This window comes from Vulpes vulpes, chromosome 14, assembly GCF_048418805.1.
Source record: "Vulpes vulpes isolate BD-2025 chromosome 14, VulVul3, whole genome shotgun sequence".
In the NCBI taxonomy this organism is placed as follows: domain Eukaryota; kingdom Metazoa; phylum Chordata; class Mammalia; order Carnivora; family Canidae; genus Vulpes; species Vulpes vulpes.
Genome location: NC_132793.1, coordinates 11,859,595 through 11,884,560, shown reverse-complemented (window position 1 = coordinate 11,884,560; position 24,966 = coordinate 11,859,595). Strand labels below are relative to the sequence as shown.

General features: G+C 39.4%; 1 protein-coding gene across 31 annotated transcripts in view; it reads right to left on the bottom strand.

Annotated features, from left to right (window-relative positions):
- STAU1 (staufen double-stranded RNA binding protein 1) overlaps window positions 1–24,966 on the bottom strand; it is a 54,729-nt gene that overhangs the window by 15,861 nt on the left and 13,902 nt on the right. For 6 of the 31 annotated variants that reach the window (XM_072735625.1, XM_072735618.1, XM_072735629.1 and 3 more), the window contains 3 exons: window positions 13,701–13,839; window positions 12,270–12,456; window positions 2,197–2,295 (listed from right to left, as the gene is read on the bottom strand). In XM_072735625.1, coding sequence (XP_072591726.1) covers window positions 2,197–2,295; window positions 12,270–12,456; window positions 13,701–13,801 — 387 coding nt within the window. In that variant the 5' untranslated portion in view covers window positions 13,802–13,839. Of the gene's footprint in view, window positions 1–2,196; window positions 2,296–12,269; window positions 12,457–13,700; window positions 13,840–15,755; window positions 15,961–18,959; window positions 19,085–20,874; window positions 21,164–24,966 lie in introns of all 31 variants that reach the window. The other 25 variants (XM_072735601.1, XM_072735598.1, XM_072735599.1 and 22 more) reach the window with 11 other exon arrangements.

Below are 24,966 nucleotides of genomic sequence, written 5' to 3'. Positions count from 1 at the left end.
AAATAAATAAATAAGGTAATGTCTTTGTCCTTAAAAGATACATGCTGAAATACCAGGAATCCTGATACCTGCTACTTGCTTTCAAATGACCCAGCAAGAGTAAAAAGAAAAGAAAATAACATGTGCATTCACAGAAAGAGAAAGCAAATGTAAAATGTTAATCACTAGTCAGGATGATTGGGTGGCTCTTTGGTTGAGCATCTGCTTTTGGCTCAGGTCGTGGTCCCAGGGTTCTGGGGTTGAGTCCCACATCAGGCTCCCCGCAGGGAGCCTGCTTCTCCCTCTGCCTATGTCTCTGCCTCTCTCTCTGTGTCTCTCATGAATAAATAAATAAAATCTTATTTTAAAAAATGTTAATCATTAGTAAATCTCAGTGAAGGAGAAATTCACTGTCCCATTCTTCCAACTTTTCTACAGGTCTGAAGTTTTTCAAAATAAAACATTCAAAAAATGGCTAGGAAAACCAAATGAGCCCCAAAACAGCAGTGCTGTGCTCCCCAGGTGAGAACTGGTGGACCCTGTGAGAGCAGCCTTCACTGCCCCCCAAAGGAAGAGGCCTGCCTGGAGGAACCCAGCTGACAGGAGCCCCTACAGATGGACTGCAGAGCTGCCAGGGGCCCCTCACACACCACCTCCCAGCCTGAGAGCCTGGTTTCCGACCGCTCAGCCCCACCCCGGCATCTCAGAGATCACTCCATCATCTCCTCACATCTTGAGCCCTCCGATCTAAATTTGGAGTTCCACCTACAATGGATTTAGTACAATGAGGTCATAACTGCCTCCTGGTGATTTTATCAATCAGCACCATCATATTTTTTACCTGAAACTATGTATTTTATCAAAAGCCAAGCCATACACACTTTTTCCCTGAAGAATCCAGGAAAGGTTCCTACCTTCTCTATTAAACACTTCTAACCCAGCTTCCTATGTGACAAATTTTACTATAAAAAACTTAGTAAAAAAAATAACTGTTCCATTAACAAATACTTCCTTAGCATCCAGTGGGTACCAAGTAATCTTCCAGGTGCATGAGACAGAATTGTGGTAAAAAATGAAAGCCTCTGCTAAGCTAAGAACATAAGTAATATGTATTTTTGACAGATGAGCTATTTCAGGTAAGTACTCAAATTAGCATACTCCACACCACCACCAGCGTGCAAACTGGAACATCTTAAATGATTACCTTAAAGGGATATTTCCCCACCAGAGGGCGCTCCCAAAACTTCCTTTATGTGACTACTAGACAATCCCTTGCTATGTGTTACCTATTCCTGAACACAAGCTTGAAAAACCACTCTGAAATCTAAACACAGTAGAAGTGGGACAGAAGCAATCTGGTCCTCAAATCCCACAGAGCAAAAACAAAATGGTACTCCTCCACTAGGGTTCCAGAAAGCTCTGTCTCTCAGGCAGGACAGCAATCAGTAGGAATAGGTGGCAAGCTTCACAGGGATCTAGGGCCCTGGCACCAGCAGTCACCTCTGTAACCCTGAGCTCATCCCTGCCCTCACACCAGGTGTGCAAATGCTCTCTCCCTCTCTCAAGCATGCAAACAAGCAAGCAAAAAAAGTCATCTCTGAAAGACCAAAGAATTGATAAAGAAATCTACATTGCATAGTAAAACACAAACTTGCATAACCGAGCATGGAAACCGAAAGGATCTGCAAAGATTCACCATGTGTCAGACCATTTAGGGAAACTTACTAACTTCCCTTACTTGCCCCATCTATTTGGTCTCATTGCGTCTTTGAAGGAAACATGTACTAAATGTATCTTATTTTCCATTTTGAACTAACAACCCATTAATTACTGTTTCTAAGACCATGAAGGGGTAAATTCTAGGACAAATGCTGGGCAAGGGCGAAACTGATGTCCTTTTAACTACATGATTCCTAGGGACTATTATGGAGATTAACATTTTGGGAGTAACAGAGTCTTTTGAGAGTCTTATGAAAACAATGGACTCTCTCCAGAACACACTATCTTCAAAACCATTCTGGTAGGCTCACAGATCTACCAAGACCATCCGTGGACTCTCTGAAGGAGCACGGCTACTCCTAAATTAGCAAGCCCTAAGAAGTCTGAGTCTTCAATCTACAGGTTCATGTGTATGTGACGATTATTCCAGTGTTATCTAGGGAAAAAATCATTCCAACAGTATTTTAAACTGGAGTTCTACATGTAAAACAAGCTTACCTCAAAATTCACAGGCAAGTTCCGTTTAAGTGCAATCTCAAACACTTGACTTATTTCAGATTTATTGAGATTTTCTTCTTCTGATTCTCTTCCATTCACCTAAAGGAAGAATAATTGTTTAGTAGTTAACTCATGAAAAACTGCCAATGTCCCAGCTGTGATAAACCTTAAAAGCACTGAACCTTGGCTTTAAGGAGTACACTATCCTAGTAAGGAAGGCCACCTTTGTGCCATGTGTCAGTGAATTTAAAGGTTAAAAAAAAAAAAAAAAAAAAGATATTCACACTTGGGTCAGCTTGTTCCTCACAAATCCACCATAAAATGACCCACACCTAATAGACTCGGGGGTGTGAATCGGCCTCATCGTGGTGCAACTACATGCCAGGGATGTTCAGGAAGAGTGACTGACTTCCAGAGCCCTCCTTGAGGACGGGCAAGCCACATTTTGGAAAAAGTCAATACAGACAGCTCTGTGTGGGATGTGGCAAGTTCAAACAGAAATCTCTCCACCTAAGAATGCAGGTTTCTTATTTGGACATAGTCCCTGGAAACCCACTTTTTAAAAAAAGGATGCAATGGAACAAAATGCAAAATTATGTACAGATCTTGTACTTCCTGCTGCTGGTGGAAATTCAAGTGCAAAATAATCAAATGCAAGCTCAACAAAGGCTGAGACTCTATCTTTATAACAAGTTCATTCTTCTCTAGCCAGGGCTGGGATTGGGGAGGGCAGAGATCTTCTCTGTGCAAGCTGATAATGTGGACTCTCTATCAGGCAGCAGTGACAAAGAGAATCCAGATAAGCTCAGTTAATAGCAACGCCTCCCCTCCACCCAGATTGTGGCAAAAGGGCTGCATTTTTCTTCATATTATTGTGACTTTTATCAAAGAATTTATAAAATCTTAGTTCCAAGACTAGAACTTTCTGACAAGAACCCATGGTTAAAACCACTGCATAGGCAAAATGTAGGACTATCTAGGATTTTGTTGGTTGTGCATTTCTATGTTTATCAGATCTTATACCCACATGGATCAATATTTCACACTATAATGAAAAGGAACAAAACTCTTAAGTTAAAAAAATTAATACAATCAAGAATATAATCCTATACCAGTAAATCCATCCCAGACATTCTCTAATTCTCTCTCTTGCCATGATGGCAGCATTCTTTCCGGGCAGGTTTCACTTCACACTCTCTGCCTGGTCAGAACTTTTTTTTTTTTTTTAAGATTTTATTTATTCATAGAGACAGAGAGAGAGGGGCAGAGACACAGGCAGAGGGAGAAGCAGGCTCCATACAGGAAGCCTGACATGGGACTCGATCCTGGGTCTCCAGAATCACACCCCAGGCTGCAGGCAGGACTAAACCGCTGCGCCACTGGGGCTTCCCCTGGTCAGAACTATTTGCATAGCACTTCTGGTGGCTTTATTAACTTAAAATTACTTTTATTCTGGTTTAAATCCTAAACAGAAAGAGGGCCTGACTTTTTATGCGTGAATCTTTAAAGCCAGAAATCTTCAAGCAAAATGCCTTAAGAGTTCCATGGAGGTTTGGTGTGAAATTTATCTTTTAAACAAGTTTTAAACTTAAAAAAAAAAAAAAATCCTATATTTTAAACAGTATGTTTAACAAATGGTGCTTAGAAAAACAAATTTCCACATGCAAGCCCCCCCCCCAAAAAAAACTAACTACCTTATACCATATACAAAAATTACCTCAAAATGGATCAAAGACCTAAACATAAGGGCTAAAATAATAAAACTCTTGGAAGAAAATGTCAGGAAAAAGCTTCATGACACTGGATGTGGCAGCGACTTCTTGGATAGGAGACAGAAGGCAGAGGCAACAAAAGAAAAAGCCAATAAACTGGACTGACTGCATCAAAATTAAATACTCTGTGCATCAAAAGATGCTATAAGAAAGACGACCCACAGATAGGAGAAAGTACATGCAGATCATATATCTGATAAAGAATTAATATCCAGAATATATAAACAACTCAACAACCCAATTTAAAAATGAGAAAAGGACCTGGATAGACATTTTCTGAAGAAGGAAGAAAAACGGCCAACAAGTACATGAGCTCAGCACCACTCATCATTAGGGAAATGGAAGTCAAAACCACAGTGAGACACCCCTTTGCGCCCCTTAAGAAGGGCCACAGGAAACAGCAAGTGTTAGCAAGGACATGGAACAGCAGGAAGCCTGGGGCATTCCTGGTGGGATGTAAAAGGCCCAGTCTCTGTGCAAAAAAAAACAGCTTGGTGGTTCCTCAAAAGCTAAACAGATTTACAGGATAATCCAGCTATTACGCAAGTAGATATATACTTGAAAGAACTAAAAGTAGGGACTCTAACAGATACTTGGCCACCTATTTCATAGTAGCATTATTCACAGTAGCCAAAAAGTGAAAACGACCCAAATATCCACCAACAGATGAACTGATACACAAAACGTGAAACAGTCACACAACGGAGCTTTAAGAAGGAAATGGTGACACATGCTACGACATGGATGAACCTTGAAAACACGATATATGAAATAAGCCTGACAACGAAAGATGAATATCCACTTATATTAGGTATCTAAAATGGGCAAATGCATAGAGACAGAAGTAGAACAGATGCTCCTCCTGGGGGATGAACGGGGGGTGGGGAAGGAACTGTTTAATGTATACAGAGTTTCAATACAGGATGATAAAAAAAGTTCTGAAAATGCGTAATAGTGATAGTTGCACAACACTGAGAACTGTGCACTTAAAAAATGGTTGTAATGGTAACCTTTTTATCTTTAAAAAGCAACCCAAAAAGTATGTTTTGTACCAAGTATTAACACACTAGAGACTGTCAACATATTAACTTGTGCTAACAGGTTAATTCATTTTTGTGCACAAAAAAGGTTTCTGAGCAGCTGTTTATCTGAAGGGTATCCAGAGGTTTTCTAAGTAGATGAACTGTTAAAACAAAGGCTCCACTCTGACGCTAAGTAAATGTTAATGCAATCAGAACAAAATTTAGAAATAACCTGGGTGTTGAGACTAAAATAAGACTTCAATCACCATGCATAGACTCCAATTTTCAAGTCTGTTGTTCATTTTACCAGCCCAATTAGCCTTAGCTTTTATGACCTATTTTAAACATTTAGAAAAGTACAGATAAATAATGTAACAGACAACTGTACTGGATTTAACAATGTCAACATTAACAACTACTGACATAATTTTTTTTTCTTTTTTGAGGAAAACAATGCAGCTCTTCTCACTCTCCTTCCCATGGCAGCCTTAATCATGATTTTAAAATGGGAATGTATCTTTCCCAGCCATGTTTTGTTAATGAATGAAAACAATATATGGTACAATTTTGTGTTTTGAAAATTAATATAAATCATTTTCACTGATTAACTTTACAAATACTATAAAATTCAAACTTATAAGTTTATACTAATCAAATGCTATTTTCTTATTTTATATATTGAGCTTCTACATAAGTCTGATAGAAAACAACAACCTACTGCAAAAATTTAAACTGTAAGCCACTGTTTCTTAACAGTGCTGCTAAAAAAATAGCAGCATCAGGATCACTTGGGAGCCTTGCAAGGACAATGGTAAGCTAGATTCCTACTCCAAATGAGTGCATTTAAATTTTTTTCAGGTAGGGCTTAGATATTCATTTTATTTACAGTATTTTTTTTTGAAGACCCCAGCTGATTTTACAAGCAGAGTGGAGATTCACTGCTCTAAGCCATTGTTTCTAAAGGGATTTTATTTTTTTTTTTCTAAAGGGATTTCAATAGGGACAAAGCAGCCAGTAAAATAAAAATGCAAAACAGGAAACAAAGATATACATTTACCTGGAAGGGAGATTATGTTGCTCTTTTACATAAATAATTTTGATATTATCTGGTTTGAACAAAATGTTGCAATGGGAAAGCAGCAGAATGAGTCAAAAACAAATCCACAAATACCATTCCCAGTAAGATGGGGAAAGTGCAGTGGAGCCTTAGTCTTACCTTCATGAAGTGGGAATTACTGTTAACATCAATTCCATAGTGTATGGTTCAGCAATAAAATCTAGGCAACATTAAGAAAAGAAAAAAACACTCTGAACCATGCTTAACCCTCAGTATGCCAGAAAAAAATAGTCATCTCACCATTTAATATCTGGCTCCAACAGACTCTTTTTATTTTTCTATATTTAGTCATTTTACAAATAACATACAGAATAAAAGGACAATAAGAAATCTTTTCATTAGAGATTTTAACAAGAAACTAAAATAGCAGGGCACCTGGGTGGCTTGATAGGTTAGGCTTCTAACATTTGAGTTCAGCTCAGGTAATGATCTCAGGTTTGTGGGATCATCGGCTCCACGCTGGGTAGGGAGTCTGCTTGAGAGTCTCTCCTTGTGCCCCTTCCCCCACCATTTGTGTGCATGTGCGTGCTTTCTCTCAAATAAATAAATCTTTAAAAACAAAAAGAAACTAAAATAGCAAATCCAAGTTTTTATTCCACTATGTAGTCTGGAAGGCATTTATGTACTCCAAATGGGCAGTTCTTTAAATGCAGCTAAGTGCTCATCAGCTGGCATATCTGAAGCTACAGCATAGCCCACCTACAGCGATGCCATCCCCAGTGGATTCTAGCTTATCATGACTTCTGATTCTTCTTGTAGTGGTATCATGAGAACACACTACTTGTGACACTGACTCATAATTGTATTGAAGACAGAACAGCCATCTTCTTTGCTCCATAGCTACAAAATGCTTTCATTTTTAGATTTCTAAATGCCCAAAGAAGGATCTAAAGAGTTTTGTCATTATTTTATCATCTATATCCTCCCAATCACTTTTGTACACACATCTTCTTTTACATTTGTCCACTTATTTTGTAGACAATAAGTGGTGAGAAATAAATTCTGGTGGCCAAACATCGTAAGAACTGAAAGAATGTTGTCACATACTTTTTAATAATCAAAACAGGATGTTCCAGCTTCTTGTCACAAAATAATGTGTGTCAAAGTCCTTCCTGTTGAATGGCCAGAAGAGAATACACATTTCCTTTTCATACACTATAGAAATATACTGTTTACTTGCTGATTCTTGAGTTTGGGAGAGTTTATCTAAGATACCGTCTGAAGATGCACAGTCTGAGATTCGCTTAAACTCTCAATTCTACCATCACCCCTGGAGTCTAAGGCACTGCTATCCCTCTGCTTTTATCTTCACATTTACCTAATAATGGGAAGGTCTTCCTCTGCCAATTTTCTTCTTTTTGCCATTAGAGGCAAACAAAAATTCTAAATTCCCACCTGAATTCAAGGAAAGCTAAGAGCACAAGAAAAAGATAGTGTTTCCGATCTTCTGCATCTTCTTGGAAGAAGGATGCACTGCATTGGGCAGTACAATAAGCACAGCAGAGGATGATGCGATAATGAGTTATTTCACTACTGTATCAGATACCGTGGGATTACACTGTAATTCCATGTCCTTTTATCTGAGTCTTGATCAGCATGTTTAGGAATGATGAAAAAGAGTGCTGAAATGATACATAGGGGATGCCTGGGTGGTTCAATGGTTTAGTGTCCGCCTTTGGCTCAGGTCATGATCCTGGGGTCCTGAGATCGAGTCCTGCATTGGGCTCCCCAAGGGAGCCTGCTTCTCCCTCTGCCTATGACTCTGCCTCTCTCTTATGTCTCTCATGAATAAATAAATAAAATCTTAAAAAAAGAAATGATATATAAGATGACAAACAGCAAAATGTCTCAAGACAAAGGAAAATTTAGATTCCCTAAGGTAAAGATTTACAGAAGCATTCAAAGGACCTATGTAATCACTGTAAGACAGAATAAGTTTTATTCTATTTAAAAAAGTATGTTTTCTTTGTTCTTTTTAAGGTCTCCAGAAAAGAATACAAGCCATGCAATATCAATCGTTAAAGAGCTTGAAAAAGAAGCTCAAAAATGAAAACTGGGTCCAATGGACCCTGAGACAATGATGAAAACCAAGGTCTCCAATTTTAGGTTAAGTCTCACCTAAATACATCCCTGGCCCAAGAGAAGAGAAGACTTAAGACCAGAAGAAGCTGCATATATTTATTTTTACACAAGTAGTATTAAAAAAAAAAAAAAAACCCTTCAAACAGTACAATTTTTTTTTTAAAAAGTCTGTCTTCCAACACTACCACCAAGAGAAAAATAATTTTAAAGCTTGATACCACCTTTAAGACAGAAATTATGTGCAAGAAAACATATACACATGCATACATACATACACAACAGCTGGCTTAACACAAACAGGATCATACTATCTACAAGATTACAGCCCTGGTTCTTGATTCCCACTACTCAATGCATTACAGGCCTCTAGATCTGGGACTCCTTTGGACAAATGTTATCTGTTTATTTAACTACTTCCCTACTACTGGACATTAAGCTAGCTCCTGTTTTGTCTATTACAAATATTGTAGCTATTAACCATCTAGCTCAGACATGGAATAAGTCATTCTTTATCACCATAAGCCTTAGATTTTAAATAAAGGGGGTAGGGGACAGTTTCCCAGTGCAGGACCTTTACATAAGCTGCTCCCACAGTTCTGCTTATTTTTGGTTTCTGCTTCAATGCCACTTCCTCAGAAAGGACTTCTCTGAATGCATCACCATCACTCCAATCTAAAGGAGACATTTAGGGGCACATGGGTGGCTCAGCTGGTTAAGCATCTGCCATTGGCTCGGGTCATGATCCCTGAGTCCTATATCAGGCTCCCTGCTCAGCGAGGAGCCTGCTTTTCCCTCTGCCCTCACCCACTCATGCTAAGAAATAAATACAACCTTAAAAAAAAAAAAAAAGACATTTGGGGTACCCAGATGGCACAGTTGGTTAAGCGTCCTGGTTTCAGTTCAGGTCATGGTCTCAGGGTCAGGGGATCAAGCCCTGCACTGGGCTCTACACTCATCATGGAGCCTGCTCAAGATGTTTTCTCCCCCTGCCCCTCCAGTTTGTACCCCCACTCTCTCAAATAAATAAGACAGACATCTGATGCTCTCATAATACTTGCTACTTCTCACACTAACACTCACTGCACTCTGATGATTCTGATGTTAACATCTATCAGCTGTTCAATGAAGCTCCACCAGGGAAGGGAAAGGGCTGTGGTATTTCTTCAGGACCTAGCATGATGCCCTATCATCATGGGACCAGATCATATCTGCCTTGTAGGTTAAAAACTGCTGTCTTTATTAGCCATGTTCTGGAGAAGACGAATTGATCCACCACACAATCACATGCTCTACAAACCTTCAAAAGTAAAATGAACAGTTTGTTTAAAATTATGATTTACAATACTGGTGGGCTAGGGGCAAATAGGCTGCTCACACTCTGTTGGTATCATCTTTCTAGTGGGGAAGTTGGCCATACCTACTGCCATACAATTCCACTCCAGGTCTGTGGGTCATAAAAACACTGATAGACATGCACAAAGATTTACTACAACAATGTTCTTCACTACCTATTTTCTAAAAGGAAACACTGCAGACAACCCATATAACTAAACTTCTGTTGAAAAAATAAACTGGTATGTTCACACAATGAAACACTTTGTAGCCATTAAGAAGTGCTTAGATGCAAGATGAATTTGAGTCCTCCAAGGAATTATAAGTAAATGGCATAACAATGTACTCATGGTAAGCAGTTCCATGAAAAAAAAAGTGGTCACCATACAATATCACCCCACTTCTGTTAAATATATAGGTACCTGTATTTACTTATATATGCAGTGACATCCACCAAGATGTATAATTTTTAAGTTTTTATAGTTCACATGCACTAACTGTAAGAAAAAAAGATACCTTCTAAAAATGTCTCTCTTCGGGCGCTAGGGTGGCTCAGTTGGTTGGGCCTCTGACTCTTGATTTCAGCTCAGGTAATGATCTCAAGGTCATGAGATTGAGCCTCAAGTTAGGCTCTGCACTGGGTGTGGAACCTGCTTGGGATTCTCTCTCCCTCTCCCTATGCTCCTCCCCTCCCCACTTGCTCACACACTCCTTATCTAAAAATTAATTAATTAAAAACAAACAAACAGAAGTTGTCTCTTTTTGCACTCTACTACCCACTTATCCAGGAGGTTTGGTAAATCAAGAGCAGCTCAATGAGGCAGGAGGTCAAGGGTTTCATTTATTATCTCGAAGAAAGTCTTATCTGACTCAATGATTCTTGTTTCTGCAGCACTGGTTAAACCAGTCTTTGAGCCATTTCTGAAGGACACTATCTCTATTTCAAACCATACAGAAGTAGAACAGGGCACAAGGAGATTTAACATTACTCTCAGAAAAGCTCTGTACAGATGGCAGATGAGCCAGTGAAATGCACCTTAGGAAAGCACATCCACTCCAGCCTCTGCCCTCAGGCCAGAGCCCACCACACTGCTCCAGTGTGGGATCAGACTGGAGACACCAATGGGCACCTTCCTTTTTGGCAATATGGTGAGTACTTCCAAACAGGATTCCAAGTGGGGTGGCTGCCTGACAGGTAAGCACTGATAATACTTAGGACCGGGTTCCCAAGCCCTGACTGAGCTTTAGAACTACTCCAAGACCACATTTAAAAAGAGGGGAAAAAAAGCAAAAGTCAGACTCCTATTAGAATCATGTGGGCTGGACCAAGGAATTTTTTTTTTTTTTTTAACTTCTCAAGTGGTTCTGAAGCAGACAACCCACATACCAGTGTTCAGCAATCGTTTAACAACTGCTGGCTACAAAAAACTGAGAAATAACTACCCCATCTGACTCCAATTACATTAGCACCAAAGTGAAGTTAAAAAATGCAAAGATTCCAAAATGACTCAGATTACACTACCTACTGCCTCTAACAAATCTCACCAGTGAGAAGCTCATCCTTTTAACTTCATGAAATCCTCCTCTTCTAAGTTACAGTCCCTTCTTTTATTTGGTCTCCAGTGGACCCTGGAAACTGATGATCTCTGTTTTTAAAATGTGTGATTACACTGGAAAACGGAAACACACTGTAATGAAAAACAGTCACTGAATTCGTAAAACCTACATTCCTATTCCTATTTAGTCTCAAGAAGTTAAAAACCTATTCCAACCATGAGATAAAACCGGCCCCCCAAAAACCCGGCCCCCAAATTCTTTGACACTATTCTCATCCAGAAGTGGGGTTCCTAACATTGTCAATGTAATAAAAGCAACTGACCTATACACTTATTAAAATGGTTAAAATTATGAATTTATGTTGTGTGAATTTTACCTATTAAGAAAAAAGGGAGGTTCTGTATCTCCTCCTTTTGAATCTGGGCTCTGTGCCTACTTGACCTATAGAATATGGCAGAAGCAATGCTGAGGGACTTTTGGGTCTAGCCCTTAAAAACTGGAAGCTGCTTCCCTTTCCTGTCTTTTAGGATACTCACTCTTAGAACCCAGCACCCCATACCATGAGGATGGGAAACAGCCTCTGTCTGCATAGGTTAACTGAGAGGAACGAAGATCTTCGGACCAGAGCCCCTGCCGAGCTCTCAGCTGATGGCCAGCACCAGCTTCTGGCCATGTGAGGGGAGGGAGCCATCTTGAAAGTGGATCCTCTAGCCCCTGCAGAGCCACTTAGCCAAAGCTATGCCGAGCAGAGACCAGCTCCCATGCCAAGCCTTGCCTACATTGCAGATATATGAGCAAAATAAATGCTTACAGGTGGTTAAGCCACTAAGTTTTGAAATGGTTATGCAGCAACAGATAACAGGGACTTCCATATAACAAAGAGAAGCTGATCAAAAATGGCTTCAGAAAATTCTCTAAGCTGGTACCATAAATCACAGTAGATTCTGACAAGCATAATCTTTTGCAACAAAGAATTCATCCATACATGTGCTTCACAACTCAACTGAGTCAATCTTTCTACCAAGTTCACTTTACTCAAAACTATACCGCAGAAAAAAGAAGAAGGCATCCGACATTCTTGCTATGACTTTTTTTTTAAGGGGGGTAAGGTACCAAATAACAAACATTATGGACAGCTCTCAATGCATCTTCTCAGAAAAAGCCCCAGAGTGGATGCCTCTCCACACCCACCTGCTCGCCCAGCCGCCTCCCCTCCGGTCTCTCGGGCGGGGGCTCACTCTGTAGGGTCCGCAAGGCTTTCGCAGCGGCATCGTGTTTTGCAGCCTGCCTCGTCTTGCCTTTCCCGTTAAACTGCTGTCCTCCCACAGAAAGCTCAACTTGATAAAGTAAAGGTGGTACTGGAAATGGGTAAAAGTACCTGGAAGTAAAAACGGGGTTAGCAGAGTTACAGTCTCAGATCAGTAAGTCTCTCATACCTTCTCTGGCAAATTCCGGGTCTTTCCTTCATCAAAGGTCCTCATCACATCAGGGCTTGCTTGCTAATAAGGACTCCTTATCAATATACACACAGATTTTGAAGGCTTACACTGGATCAGAAGTGGCACACAGAATGAGCAAATAATCTTTAGCAAGCAAACTTATGTTTCACAGAATGGACTAGCTTACAGATTATAGGAGTTCAATCTATAATGCTAATCCAAATTCACAAAATCTAAAATGAATTAGGTTTTGGCTGAGGTAGGAAACTTAACTTGCTCTATGTTCTCATATCTGAGAGCCACACCTGACTACCTCCAGAAAAGGCCGGGAATTTTGTAACCAAAGTGTTTTTGTTTTTTTAGGAAGGACCCTCATTTCTAGAAACCCCAACAAGTCTAAAGCCTGGCAGAGTCTGGCTTCTTACATTTCAGAGCTTGTATTTTTTAAATGGCTTTGCCGCTATCAAGTCAGGCAGGGATAGGAAGACTTCCATTCTGATCATTAATCTATCCACTAATGTCTTATGACTGCCAACAGGAGGTTTTTAACACATGATGTTTTTGCATTTCAATTAGTATTTTACTGCATTTGTACTCCGAGGCTATTACAAAGCAAAGAAGTTCTAAATCAAAAAGTACCCAATAAACAATAATCAACAAATCTATGAATGCTGAGAGTCCTGTTTTTTTTAATTGTATTTATTTATTTGACAGAGAGAGAGAGAGCACAAATGCAGGAGGAGCAGCAGCAGAGGGAAGGAAGAAGCCAGCTCCCCAGAGAGTAGGGAGCCTGATGTGGTCTCAATCCCAGTGGGATCATGACCCGAGCTGAAGGAAGATGCTTAGCTGAGCCACCCAGGCACCCCAAGAATCTTGATGTTGTGGGAATCATGCTCAAATATGACTCAGTTACACAAAGTGGTTAGGAAGGTGATCTTTAACCAGATTTTCTCCAAGCATAGCCACACTGCTAGCGAGGAATATGCTCAGGTCCTTCCCAGCAACAGGAGTTAAAGGAGCATCAAGACACAGTTTCAAAAGCACCAGCACAATTAAAGCTGACTTCAACATTTGGCAAGCCTAAAGATGACCAAAGCATTATGTGCTCCACAATCTACAGATTTTGTTCTTCCATGTCAAAAATGAGATATATTTTCACTTATATTTAAAACAAGACACATACCTCGGGGGATAAGCACCTCCTCTCATGTTGTAGTTATAGGTGGACTGCATCCGAGAGTAAGGGTCGACAGGCTTATACATTGGTTTTTTTCCAAGTTTCATGCACAGTGCATTTAGCTCTACAGTAGGGGTTATGCTTTCTGCAACACAGAACCAAAACAGAGAACTGGTTGTTTTCTGACATGAGAATGACGGTCATTAAAATAAAATAAAATTAAAAAATAGCATGCTTTCTACTAATTGGATTCATAATGCATTTCATGAAAGGATCTAAGTACTTCATCACTAGGCATCAGGTCAGGAAATCTAAAAATCTTCTGTGATTTCTAGATATTAATACACAGTCAACACCATCAAATACACTATAAGAGCTATTAGAGGGTCAACAACTAGCACAAAATGTTATCATTATGGAAGCCCCTCATTCCAGTTATTAGAAGCAGTTCCAGTACACATCAAATCCCACAGTTAAAAAAAAAAATCCCTTGTGACTGTCCAAATCATTTTACTGTTTGGGAATCCTTAGCCAATATAACTGGTAGTACTGACTTGCTGGGTTATTGGCTTACACTTAGAGATATGTTTATGCATACTATTTCAGAGAATGATGCACTTATTAAATACCAACTGGATGTAAAGCCCTGTGCTAAGGGACACAATTCTTGCCCCAGAGGATTCAAAGAACACAAACACTCTCAAAGAACTACTATACAACATGATATGTGCTATGAGGAAAGGTGTGGAATCACTGAGGAGGAGGCAAGTAAATTATATCTGGAGAACTCAAGTTGAGGGCTGCAAAATATTCAGATATTTCCAATCTTGATATTTACATTGGGATTTGACCTGTGAGAGTACTTGTTAGGAAAATTAGTTCTGTTTCCATAAAAATAAGAGCAGTATAATTTGAGTTATCTCAGAATTATCAATTGTAGAAAATACACATTGTTTATTTTCCATTTTTTTTTCTCTCAGTTCATCCAATTCATAAACCTTTAAAAAACATGTAAAAGGAAAACCAGGCTGGAAAGAATAATGTCAGTGCATAATCACATTTGAAAACAACACTTTCACATCAAACACAGAACAACACTAGCAATGGCAAAGTTCAACTTAAATGCACACAAAAATTCACTTTAAAATGCCTCTTTAGGAAAATAAAAAATGACTTGATTCTGTCCCATAACTGGTTCGACCAAATTTAGTGCATGAATCAAATTTATAAGAATATCTTTGGGTTTGCAAAATCAGAGGGTCATAGAAGTAACCAGCCTCTCTCTTTCAAACAAAAGAAATTTTCTTTATGATTCATACAACTGCACTTTAAGTATAACCTGAATCATCTTAAGAGCAGTTTTGACCCATAAAATTTACCTGCAGTGGAGAATGAATCCGAAACACCACAAAGAAATTAAAAGCAACAAGAAAGGTATGGCTGAGATCTCCCGGATTTCTTCCTGTGTACAAAGGGACTGGGATGGCTTCATGTGCCCGACGGGTAATGTGGCTAAAACAGCCACTCACAGGTAATGTGGCTACAACAGCCACTCCCACCCACCGTGGCAGGTCAGTGGTTTCCGAGCTTTTACCAGATGCTCTTCTCTGTTACTCTTCTCCCTGCTTGGGTCCCTTATTTGAAGAAATAGCTACTAATAGTATTTGAGTAATATATACTTAAGTTATCTTCTCCTTCTGTTTAATGATCAGGAGGCATGTATGACAATGTGGCTTTCTGATCGTGTTAAAATTGATATTTCCACCCTGGGTTGAAGTGATTCCAGCTAAAGCCTACATTCTTGGCAATCTGTACAACCTTATCAAGGAACAAAAGGTATTTGTGCTAAGCTTTTCTGGAATCTTGGAAATTGTTTGGTGACACACACCTCCGCCTCAGGACCTTCTGTCGATCCTTGGGAACAGAGCCTGGGAACCAATGCTTTAGAGTATGGGGAAGGATTCTGAAAAGGTAAGCGTTTGCCACTGATAGTGTAGAAACTGTGCTTTCAAAATCAACACGTTAGTTAAGAAAGAATTCATATACATACTGAATGGGTACCTCTAAACACACTTTTGAAAGGAACCTGTCTTGGCCCACGCATAATACCTGGATTCCTTCCTTCGCTACGAAAAGGGCGGGCTATGGGTTTAGGAAATTTTGTTCCTTCCAAAGCTTTGGCAGCAGCTGTGTGCTGGGCTTTTTTAATACTAGTTCCTTCAGCTTCCCAGTGCTGATCTCCAAGTGTTAGCTGTACTGTAAACACCTACAATGAAAATTGTGAGCTCTCAATTCATGATACCTGATGTGGACTACAGTATGTCACTTGGACCTTGAACATTTTTTATGGCCATGGTTTAAAAGGCCTGGTCATTATCTTGGCAATTTATCCCTTCATCCCCATTTTTTGTTTTTATAAACACCAAAAGATATACATATCATTGACTAGCATTAAACGGCACTCTATGACAAAACTATGCTTTGAAAAATGGAGGTAAACAAAGAGATTAAGAAAACATTTTCCTATATATTAAAATATTAAACATCGATTATTTGGAAGTCCTCCAAATAGAAATTATCTTCCAATTACTTCTCATGGAAGAAATATAGCAAACTTGATTTAAAAACATAGTAGTATCTCATATCAATTAAGATGTTCTCATGCGTTTGTGGTCTCTTGTCTGAAAATACAATCCGAGAAGGACCAAAACTTGAATAAATTTGGGAATGTCAGCCAGGCTCTAAAACACTGCCTTCTACTTCCCAAAACTATACTACTCAGACACTGCCTCCTCTTTGAGGAGAAAATCTGATCCACACCAAGCAAAGATCTAGAAACGTTTCTCAACTCAAGGAGGCATCCAAAACAGCTAATTTTATCCTCAGCAAAAGCTGATAATGGCAAGCTTCTTTATTCTGTTTTAAATATAAAGATAACCCAAATACACACTCCTTTCTTAAAATTAGGTTATGTTAATCCTATCAGAACTAAATTAATACTCCATCAAAACAACACGACCCATCATACCACAGTGATTCTCTAACTTTGGTGCTCATCTAGGAAGCTTAGTAAAATACACAGGCCCAGGGATTTTGACTAAGAAGCAGGAGGAGGAGACCAGAGCAAGTGTATCTTTAATAAGCTCCCCTAGTGATTCTGACGCACTGAGAAGTTGGAGACTCACTACTTGGGAATTTAGTAAGACCAACTGGAGCTTTTATTTTTCTGCTTTTATCACTGGATATCACTCTGTTTCATTTACAAATAATTTACATAAGAAACGCTGATGTGAATGCATCTACATCATTTGAAAATGTCCAGATCATTGAAATTTGGTGCCTAAAGGGATGGGTGTGACTTGCCTTCACAGCTGATTTTTCTTGTAGGTCTTAACTTGAGGATTCCCTCAGTGCATAGCTTCCACTAACTGGGAAAAATTTAAAAATCCTCAGCCCACTGGAACCATTAGGGGATCCTCTGAATTAATGCTGCAGATCACAAGGTTACTAATTTAACACTGATAGCATGGACTCAAAACCCTGGCTGGTCTGAGCAGCAAAACAGCAGGAGCCTACAGTGCTATGCAATTCTCCGGGCATTTCATGATCCTTTCATAGAAGGACACTGAAGGGGAAAAAAGCTAAGGAAACAAAGAGTTAATTTCATCAACAATCTTGCCTTTCTCCAGCACCTTCCCCATTCCTGTTGTTGCCACTCTGCTGCCTCCTGTGTGGAGGGTCAGTAGTGGAGGTTAAAATCTAGGTTTCAAGAGAATTAAAATGACACCATACCACTGATTTTTTAAAGAGTCCAATAGTCACCTAGGAGGGAATATCTTTTCCTCTTTGAATAACTTGAAGGTTAAAAAAAGAAAAAGGGCAGTTACAGATTGAACACACAGCCAAATTATCTACAGTATCACTAAAGTTTAAGTGAGAAAGTACGTATTTCAAAAAATACCAAAAACAGTTAATAAAGGGAATCCCAAAGTTAAGGTCTGCAAAAAAAATCCTGTAGAAGAAACAGAACAGTTATAGAAAATCACTAATTGCCTTCCAAAAGTAAAGAAACATTTCAAATATGATCATGCTTTAGAATTATGTTAAAACTCGCTTCACGTGAGTACAAATTTCTGTTTCTTAAATGCATAATAGCTACCATTTCTGAAGGACTTATTAACTGCCAGGCATTGTGCTCCACACTTTAATACATAGTCTCTTGTTTAATTCTCACAGTAGACCTATTTGGGTAGGTATTATCCCCATTTTACAGATGAGGAGACTAAGGTTCAAAAAAGTAGTAGTTTACCCAAGGTCACATAGCTAGAAGAAACTGAGATTTAAACCCAGGTCTGACACCAAAGGCGACTCACCTAACTACACTATGGTGCCTATTTAGGATTGCCGCTGATGTTACTTTTAGTCAAATGAAAAGAAACTTGTTATCATTCAAGGTTTGAGGTTTGCGTGTCAAGAAAAATGAGGCATAAAGAGACCAATAACTAACTCATCCTTAATTATATTCTCTTTACTGCAAAGCTAGGATCGGAAATAGAGGCCCAATTCCTTTTCTCTGATACCATACCCTCTCTCACACTGCAGCTGCAAAGATAAAGCCAGATATGCACACATTTAAGTTCCAAGATTTACATTAGTACAGATATCAAGCAAGCTTCAAAGACTGAATTCCTGAATAACAAATAGTAAACATTTAAATTACAGTCAGTCTTCCATTCTCTAAGATATGGGGAAAGACAAGGATAAGTGAAATCAGAGACAATCCAAAGGACTCACTTTGAGACTAATTTCTACCTCTCATCTTCAAACCTTTTACCTGGATTGCTAACAAGTGGCAAAATGGATTTCCTGTTCCCCTCTCCCTGCCCAGTCTAAGGTACACATGCAAGGAAGCAGGAAAGGAGCCAGAGCAGGCTGTAGCCAGGAGGCCCAGAGCCTGGAAAACTCACAGGAAATCATTCACAGGTACTTGGGAATTGTCTCTATTCAGAATCCTAAAGACAATCACACACTAACTGGAGTTTTAAAAGCCACATATCCCAAAAAGAAGCATGTCTTTTCTTTGTCCCATTCTGCAAGGATGAAGAGAAGCGAATTGCCAAAATCTCTACTTTTGCATCTCTTGAAGATAGCCTCAGTGACTGGAAAGCATGTATTCTGCATCACAGCACCACTTGGAACAGCATAAAAAGACAGAAAACATTCCTGGTGGGTTATAAATGCACAAGCAGTATGGACAATATTTACCTTACAGTGAGCTGGACCTTGCTCACGCAAAAGCTTATACTCAGGCTGAATCTTGTTGAAACGGGCTAACTCATTCACAAGACACATTGGGGTTTTCTCTTTGGGGTGTGCCATGCTAGAAGGAACTGAAAAATAACGTAAGAGCAATGAAGTCAACCAGCAGTATATAGGACTGCTGCTCTCCCGGGGACATGAAAAAAGAGGGAAAGCAGAAGGTCTAAGGATTCAGAGCAGCAGTGATGCACAACTGCAAACCACATGGTGGCGCCTGCTTGAAGACACAGCTGGGGTCTTCTCTGAACCGGCTGAAGCCAGGGAACCTAGGAAAGTGTGTCTTCCCAAGAGAGAGAACCGAGGTCAGGGGGAATAACTAAACCATGGCAGCAAGCAAGATTTGAAATCAGATGAAGCACTGTTATTATAACCAACCACGGGAATTACACAGAGGTCTTGTGAGCACAGACACACTGGTTACCACAACAGCTGTCAGCCGGACCCTGTCGGTTATTGCACAAAACTCAACGTGCCAATGCCATTTCTCAAACAACGACTGTCGTTTCCCACATGGCTAACTTCTCGTTCCAGGGGCACCCCTAGTCTTATCTCCAGAGGCTGCCATCCTCAGATCTTATCTACTTCTGAGAATTATACAAGTAAAATAAAACAGCCTTGGAGGCGGGAGTTTTACAAGTCAGTAGGATGTGGATGTAAGAGCACATCAGAAGAAAAAAGCAGTAAATCCCAGAGGACTGAAACAGTCTGTGACATTTCCTTTGAAGATGGTCTCCAATGGCAAATTTGGGGAAAACTGAATCCTCAATCTATTGGGTACGATGACAAGTCAAGATTGCTCTCTGGTGAGCCAGTCCAAGGAAGCCTAGAGGTAGTGTGACAGATGCTGTGCAGCTGAGAGAGGGACGAGCCAACACTCTAAGAACAGATTTATAAAGTGAAGGAAATGAGAAATGAAGGAGGAAATGCAAGGGAAACTGTCAGGCACAAGGGGCTGAAAGAATTTGTTAGAAGGTGACTCTGCTATGGAGACACCCATGCTGGCACCCCATTTAATTGGTTTTGCCACTTTGGGGAAAGGTTGGAAAGCAGAATATTGTTTTCAGAATTGTTTATTTTTCAGGTGTTTCAAATCTTTTCTCATCAATAAGCAGATTTATTTATAAAATTTTAAAAACATAATCTCTAAACCCAATGTGGGGCTTGAACTTATAACCCCAATATCAAGGGTCACATGCTATTCAGACTGAGCCGGCCAGGTGCTCCATCAATGAGCACACTTAGTTCATTTTTATTTTCCTAACAGATTTAAATGCTTCTAAACTTATTTCCTCTTCAAAAATCTCTGCTTCTTTGGTTCAATTTTTAATTGGTCCTCACTGTGACTTCTAAACTACGTCTGGAATCTCAAACTTACTTGTTCAAAATAAAAATTAACAAATGCCAATGCACTCTCTTGCTTTCCAGTGAATCTGGCTGCTCCCTTGCTTGGGATATAATCTTTATACACATCTAAAACAGGGGCTTTCACATACAAAGATTCTTTGTCAGTTCTGGGAAATAATTTTAAAAGCAGAATTTTCCCATACAACAAAACATATCCAGAGTGGTATTTACTGTTCAATCCTTTCTGTTGGCCACCACTTTATAATAAGTTAGGTTTTATAGTTTAGTTTACAATTCCCTTTCTTACACTTTGAAATGGTCTGTCAACTCAGGCCTCCGTCAACCCAGTATACAACCAAGTGTTTTACATCTGGAACAAAGAAGTGTGGGTGTTAATACTTTCTTCTGCTTCTGGAAGGTAATGTGAGAGCTCCCTACATCTGCAATCTACTTATCAGATCAAAAAACAGGCTAAGAAAACATTTGAAAAAGAAGACACTTGGATTCATACGCTTACCTGCAGCTGCACTGGTGGGTGTAATAGATGCAGAGGGTAAAGCAGAGTTTTGAATAGGTCTACCTGCATTTTCAGAGGGCAGAGAGCTAGTAGTAGAAGGAATACTCATCAAAGGCTGTGAGAGGAGAGACTGGTTCTTGTTCAGTATTTGGCTCCCTGAGAGAGCAGCAGATGGGTTCTGAACTTGCACTTGAACTTGAGACATGGTCACTTTCAACAAAAGTGAACAACTGCAGGTAAACAGCTTTCAGTGCAGGTTAATTCAGTGCTATGAAGTCTAAAGTTCTACCTAAAAGTTGTAAGGGAAAGAAAATAAAAAGGTAAATTATAGAGGAGATATGTAATTGCCAATATTCAGTCAAAATTGGTGTCACCTACTCAAGAATGAAAATAGTCCCACTGAGCCTGTAGCTATGCTGATGTATTAGAAGTGTGTTCCCCTCGGTACACAGTGAAGTTCCTGGCCTTGTGACTTTCTGACAGCGCTTTTAAATGACTTGCAATACCCATATGCTCTGCATGTTTATTTTATAAAGAGCACCAGTAGGGTTTAATGACATTCCTTGTTGAAAATTAAGAATTACAAACTACAGCCTGTATTCAAAATGTTTAATTAAAAAAATGTGGGGAAAAAAAAACTAAAAAACAAACAAACAAACAAACAACTACGGAGAGGCTTTCCATACTATATGGGATACGGTAAAGATTTCTGGTCTCAAAATTATCAGAAGCTGAAAGCACACTTGGTTCCTAAGACCATTAGTGTGTGAATGTACACACTGCATCCACTGAAGGGCCACGTGCTCAGGCTGGCACCCTTACAGTTTTCCTTTAAGCGGACTGAAGAAAGACAGGAATTTCTTACTTCTACTGTTTCTTTTTCCTTATGACAATAAAAGATCTTTTTCCTATGAGGTTTGAGATGGTCTCATTAGTTACAGACCCCAAATAAAACTTGCATCTACACCAACATGCAAGATCCTGAGAAATTATTTGAATAGTAAAGAACATCCTATAATGTTTGTATGATTAAAAGCAAAGGTGGAGAAGATGAAAAAGAGGAACAGATTTCAGACTAGCAATTTCACTAGTGTGGATGGGAGTGGAACCCAGGAAGCAGAGGAAATGGTCTACTTCATCTTCTAAGTTCCAAAGGCATTATTTCTGAATACATTTAAATTTCTTCATAAGTCAAAGGTAAGGACTGTTCTGCTTACAGTCACGGCCACCATTCAAATAGATGAACGTGTTTAAGCGAGCCAAAAGTACCCCAAAATAACCAGTAACAACAACGAGTAGAAAAGCTAACCAAAACAGAAACCAGCAAATAAATCAGAATTTCTATTACAAAGTAATGGTTACTTTAGTTTTTTTAAAGTCTCAAAATAATTTTTAATTAAAGCTGGACTTTTGGAAAGAGATGAACAATCAGAGCAATTAGGTAACTTGAGGAATTCTGGCACATTCTCTCTTGATGAGAGCAAAAAGAACTGTAAAACTAAAAAGAACCCCAACACCTCAGGTCAAACATGACTTTGGATATAGAGACAGAAGCATCATCTTATTCACCAAAATCGTCCATAATGCAGTTATTCCTTGTTTACTTTTGGAGTCAGAACAAAGGAACAGAGGAGATCCAGTAAAGACTAGACAACTCTCAGGGCACGTGGGTGGCTCAGTGGTTAAGCGTCTGTCTGCCTTTGGTTTAGGTCATGTCATGATCCGAGGGTCCTGGGATTGAGTCCTGTATTGGGCTCCCCGCAGGGAGCTTGCTTCTCCCTCTGCCTGTGTCTCTGTGTCTCTCTCTGTGTCTCTCATGAATAAATAAAATTTTAAAAATAATCTTAAAAAAAAAAAAAAAAAAGACTAGATAACTCTCCTGGCACACAAGTTGCCAATATCCAAGAAACAAGTCCAGAACCATCCAGAAATCAGCTAGGACTTTGTTTCATCGTTTTGATTTCCTTCACCTGCCAAAAGAGAAGATTTCTCTCTCAAAGCCCCCAAACCTTTTTCCCTTCTTTCCCCCTCTCTTTCTAAACTCTGTCTTGAGGGCATTTTTCTACCAAAAAAAATTTTTTTTCACTTATACTGTACTCACAACTTCATACTACCAACCACTAGTCACAGTCAAAAAAACAATTCAAAAACAAAGTGCTCCAGAGCCTACCTGCATCCAAGAAACAGCAACCTAATTCTGTCCTGTGTTGCTCTGAGAGTATGAGGCTGAATGAATGGACTAAATTTAGAAAGGGTGGGGCCCAAAGAGACCTTTTTTGGCTAATGCTGCCTACAGCAGGCCCACAGCCAGCATCTCCAGTCACAGACATAAATACACAGATTTTCTAGAAGTTGAAAAAGGGAACAAATGGCCTTTAAGACTGCCCCATAAATGTTACCTTAAATTCACTTGGAGTTGTGTCTATGTAACAACTGGTTAAAACGAGTAGTCCCAACTGCAAATAAAAATTTTCTAAAATCCTAATAAGGCTGGATACTTTTACAAATTTCTAATTTCCACCATGACCAATACTAAAATTGGACAAACAGCACATTAGCACATGAACACTTCTACGTGTCTTCAAGCTTGGAAAGAGAATCTAATGCAATGGTTCTAAAGAAGGGACAATTCAGTTCTCCAAAGATATCTTACAATATCTGGATACATTATTTGGCTGTTGCAATAGAAGGACTGAGGACTTACTTGTATCTAGTGGACAGAGGGGCCAAGGATGCTGTTTGGAGTACAAGAGTACACTAACCCACAAAATAAAATCTCACTAATTTAATAAGTAGTTTATATTCTTAGGAACAGAAAATCCCCTTTTCATCTCAAAACGCTAAAAAATTAAGGCTAATATTTTACCCAAACAGATGCTCCTCTCCCAAAGAGGAGCCAGGCAGCTAACATAGATAAATGGGGTAAAATATATTATTTACCCACATTAACTAGAACAACAAATAAAGCATTTCACTACTGCTATTTATAGAATTCACAGCAGCATTCAGGGGAATCACGGAATTCTGGAGATCCCACTTCTGTACAAATTTAGCACCTGTCGCTCAACGGTACTATTCTGACCTAAAGATTAAATCCTTACATTAAAACTTGTCTTTTCTTTTGAGCCTATCTCTAAGGATTACTTTCCACCAAATAAATTAGGGACTCCGAAGAGATTAAAGTGATTTGTCAGTCTTCCTATATAAGAACAATGTTTTATATACAGTAAAATTAGGTTGAAAACTGAAAACACAGATTCCAGCTTTCCTCGGTGCTGGAAGCACCTTTTACTGTTAAGCCTGTGTTGTGCTACTATTTTCCTGCCTCCTGGCTCCAGCACAGACGAGGCCCTTAATCTTCTAGTTTCTCTTAGAAGAGCTTAGACACCAACTCAGGAAAACACGTTCATTTTATTCTCAAACCCTTATTATGTAGCATATACAAGCACTAGAACACAGGGAGTGGCAACAGGATAGAGTTAGGAATACCTTTTTTTTTTTTTAAAGACTCATAATTCCAAGTCCCAAGTTTGGCTTGGTGACACAAAAATCTCATAAAAATAAAGAGTCTCACCTTGGCTAGCAGCTTCTGTTTAACAAGTGTCACTTTTTTTTTTTTTTTTTAAGAATTTATTTATTTATTCATGAGAGACAGGCAGAAACACAGAGGGAGAAGCAGGCTCCATGCAAGGAGCCCAATATGGGACTTGATCCTGGGACTCCGGGATCACACCCTGAGCTGAAGGCAGATGCTCAACTACTGAGCCATCCAGGCATCCCGTGTCACGTACTGTTTAATGGGCTGTGAGAAGGGGAATGTGGGCACATGAACTCTACAAAAGCATTTTTTTTTTAAATATTTTCCATGCCCAGCATGGAGCCCAATATGGGGCTCAAACTCATGACCCTGAGATCTAGACCTGAGCTGAAATCAAGAGTTGGATGTTTAACTGACCGAGCCACCTGGGCACCCCTAAACATTTTTTTAAATTATACATAATATGTTAAAAAGTGATCAGGCACAGGGGCCTCTGGGTGACTCTGTTGGATGAGCATCTGACTCTTGATTTCAGCTTAGGTTGTGATCTCAGG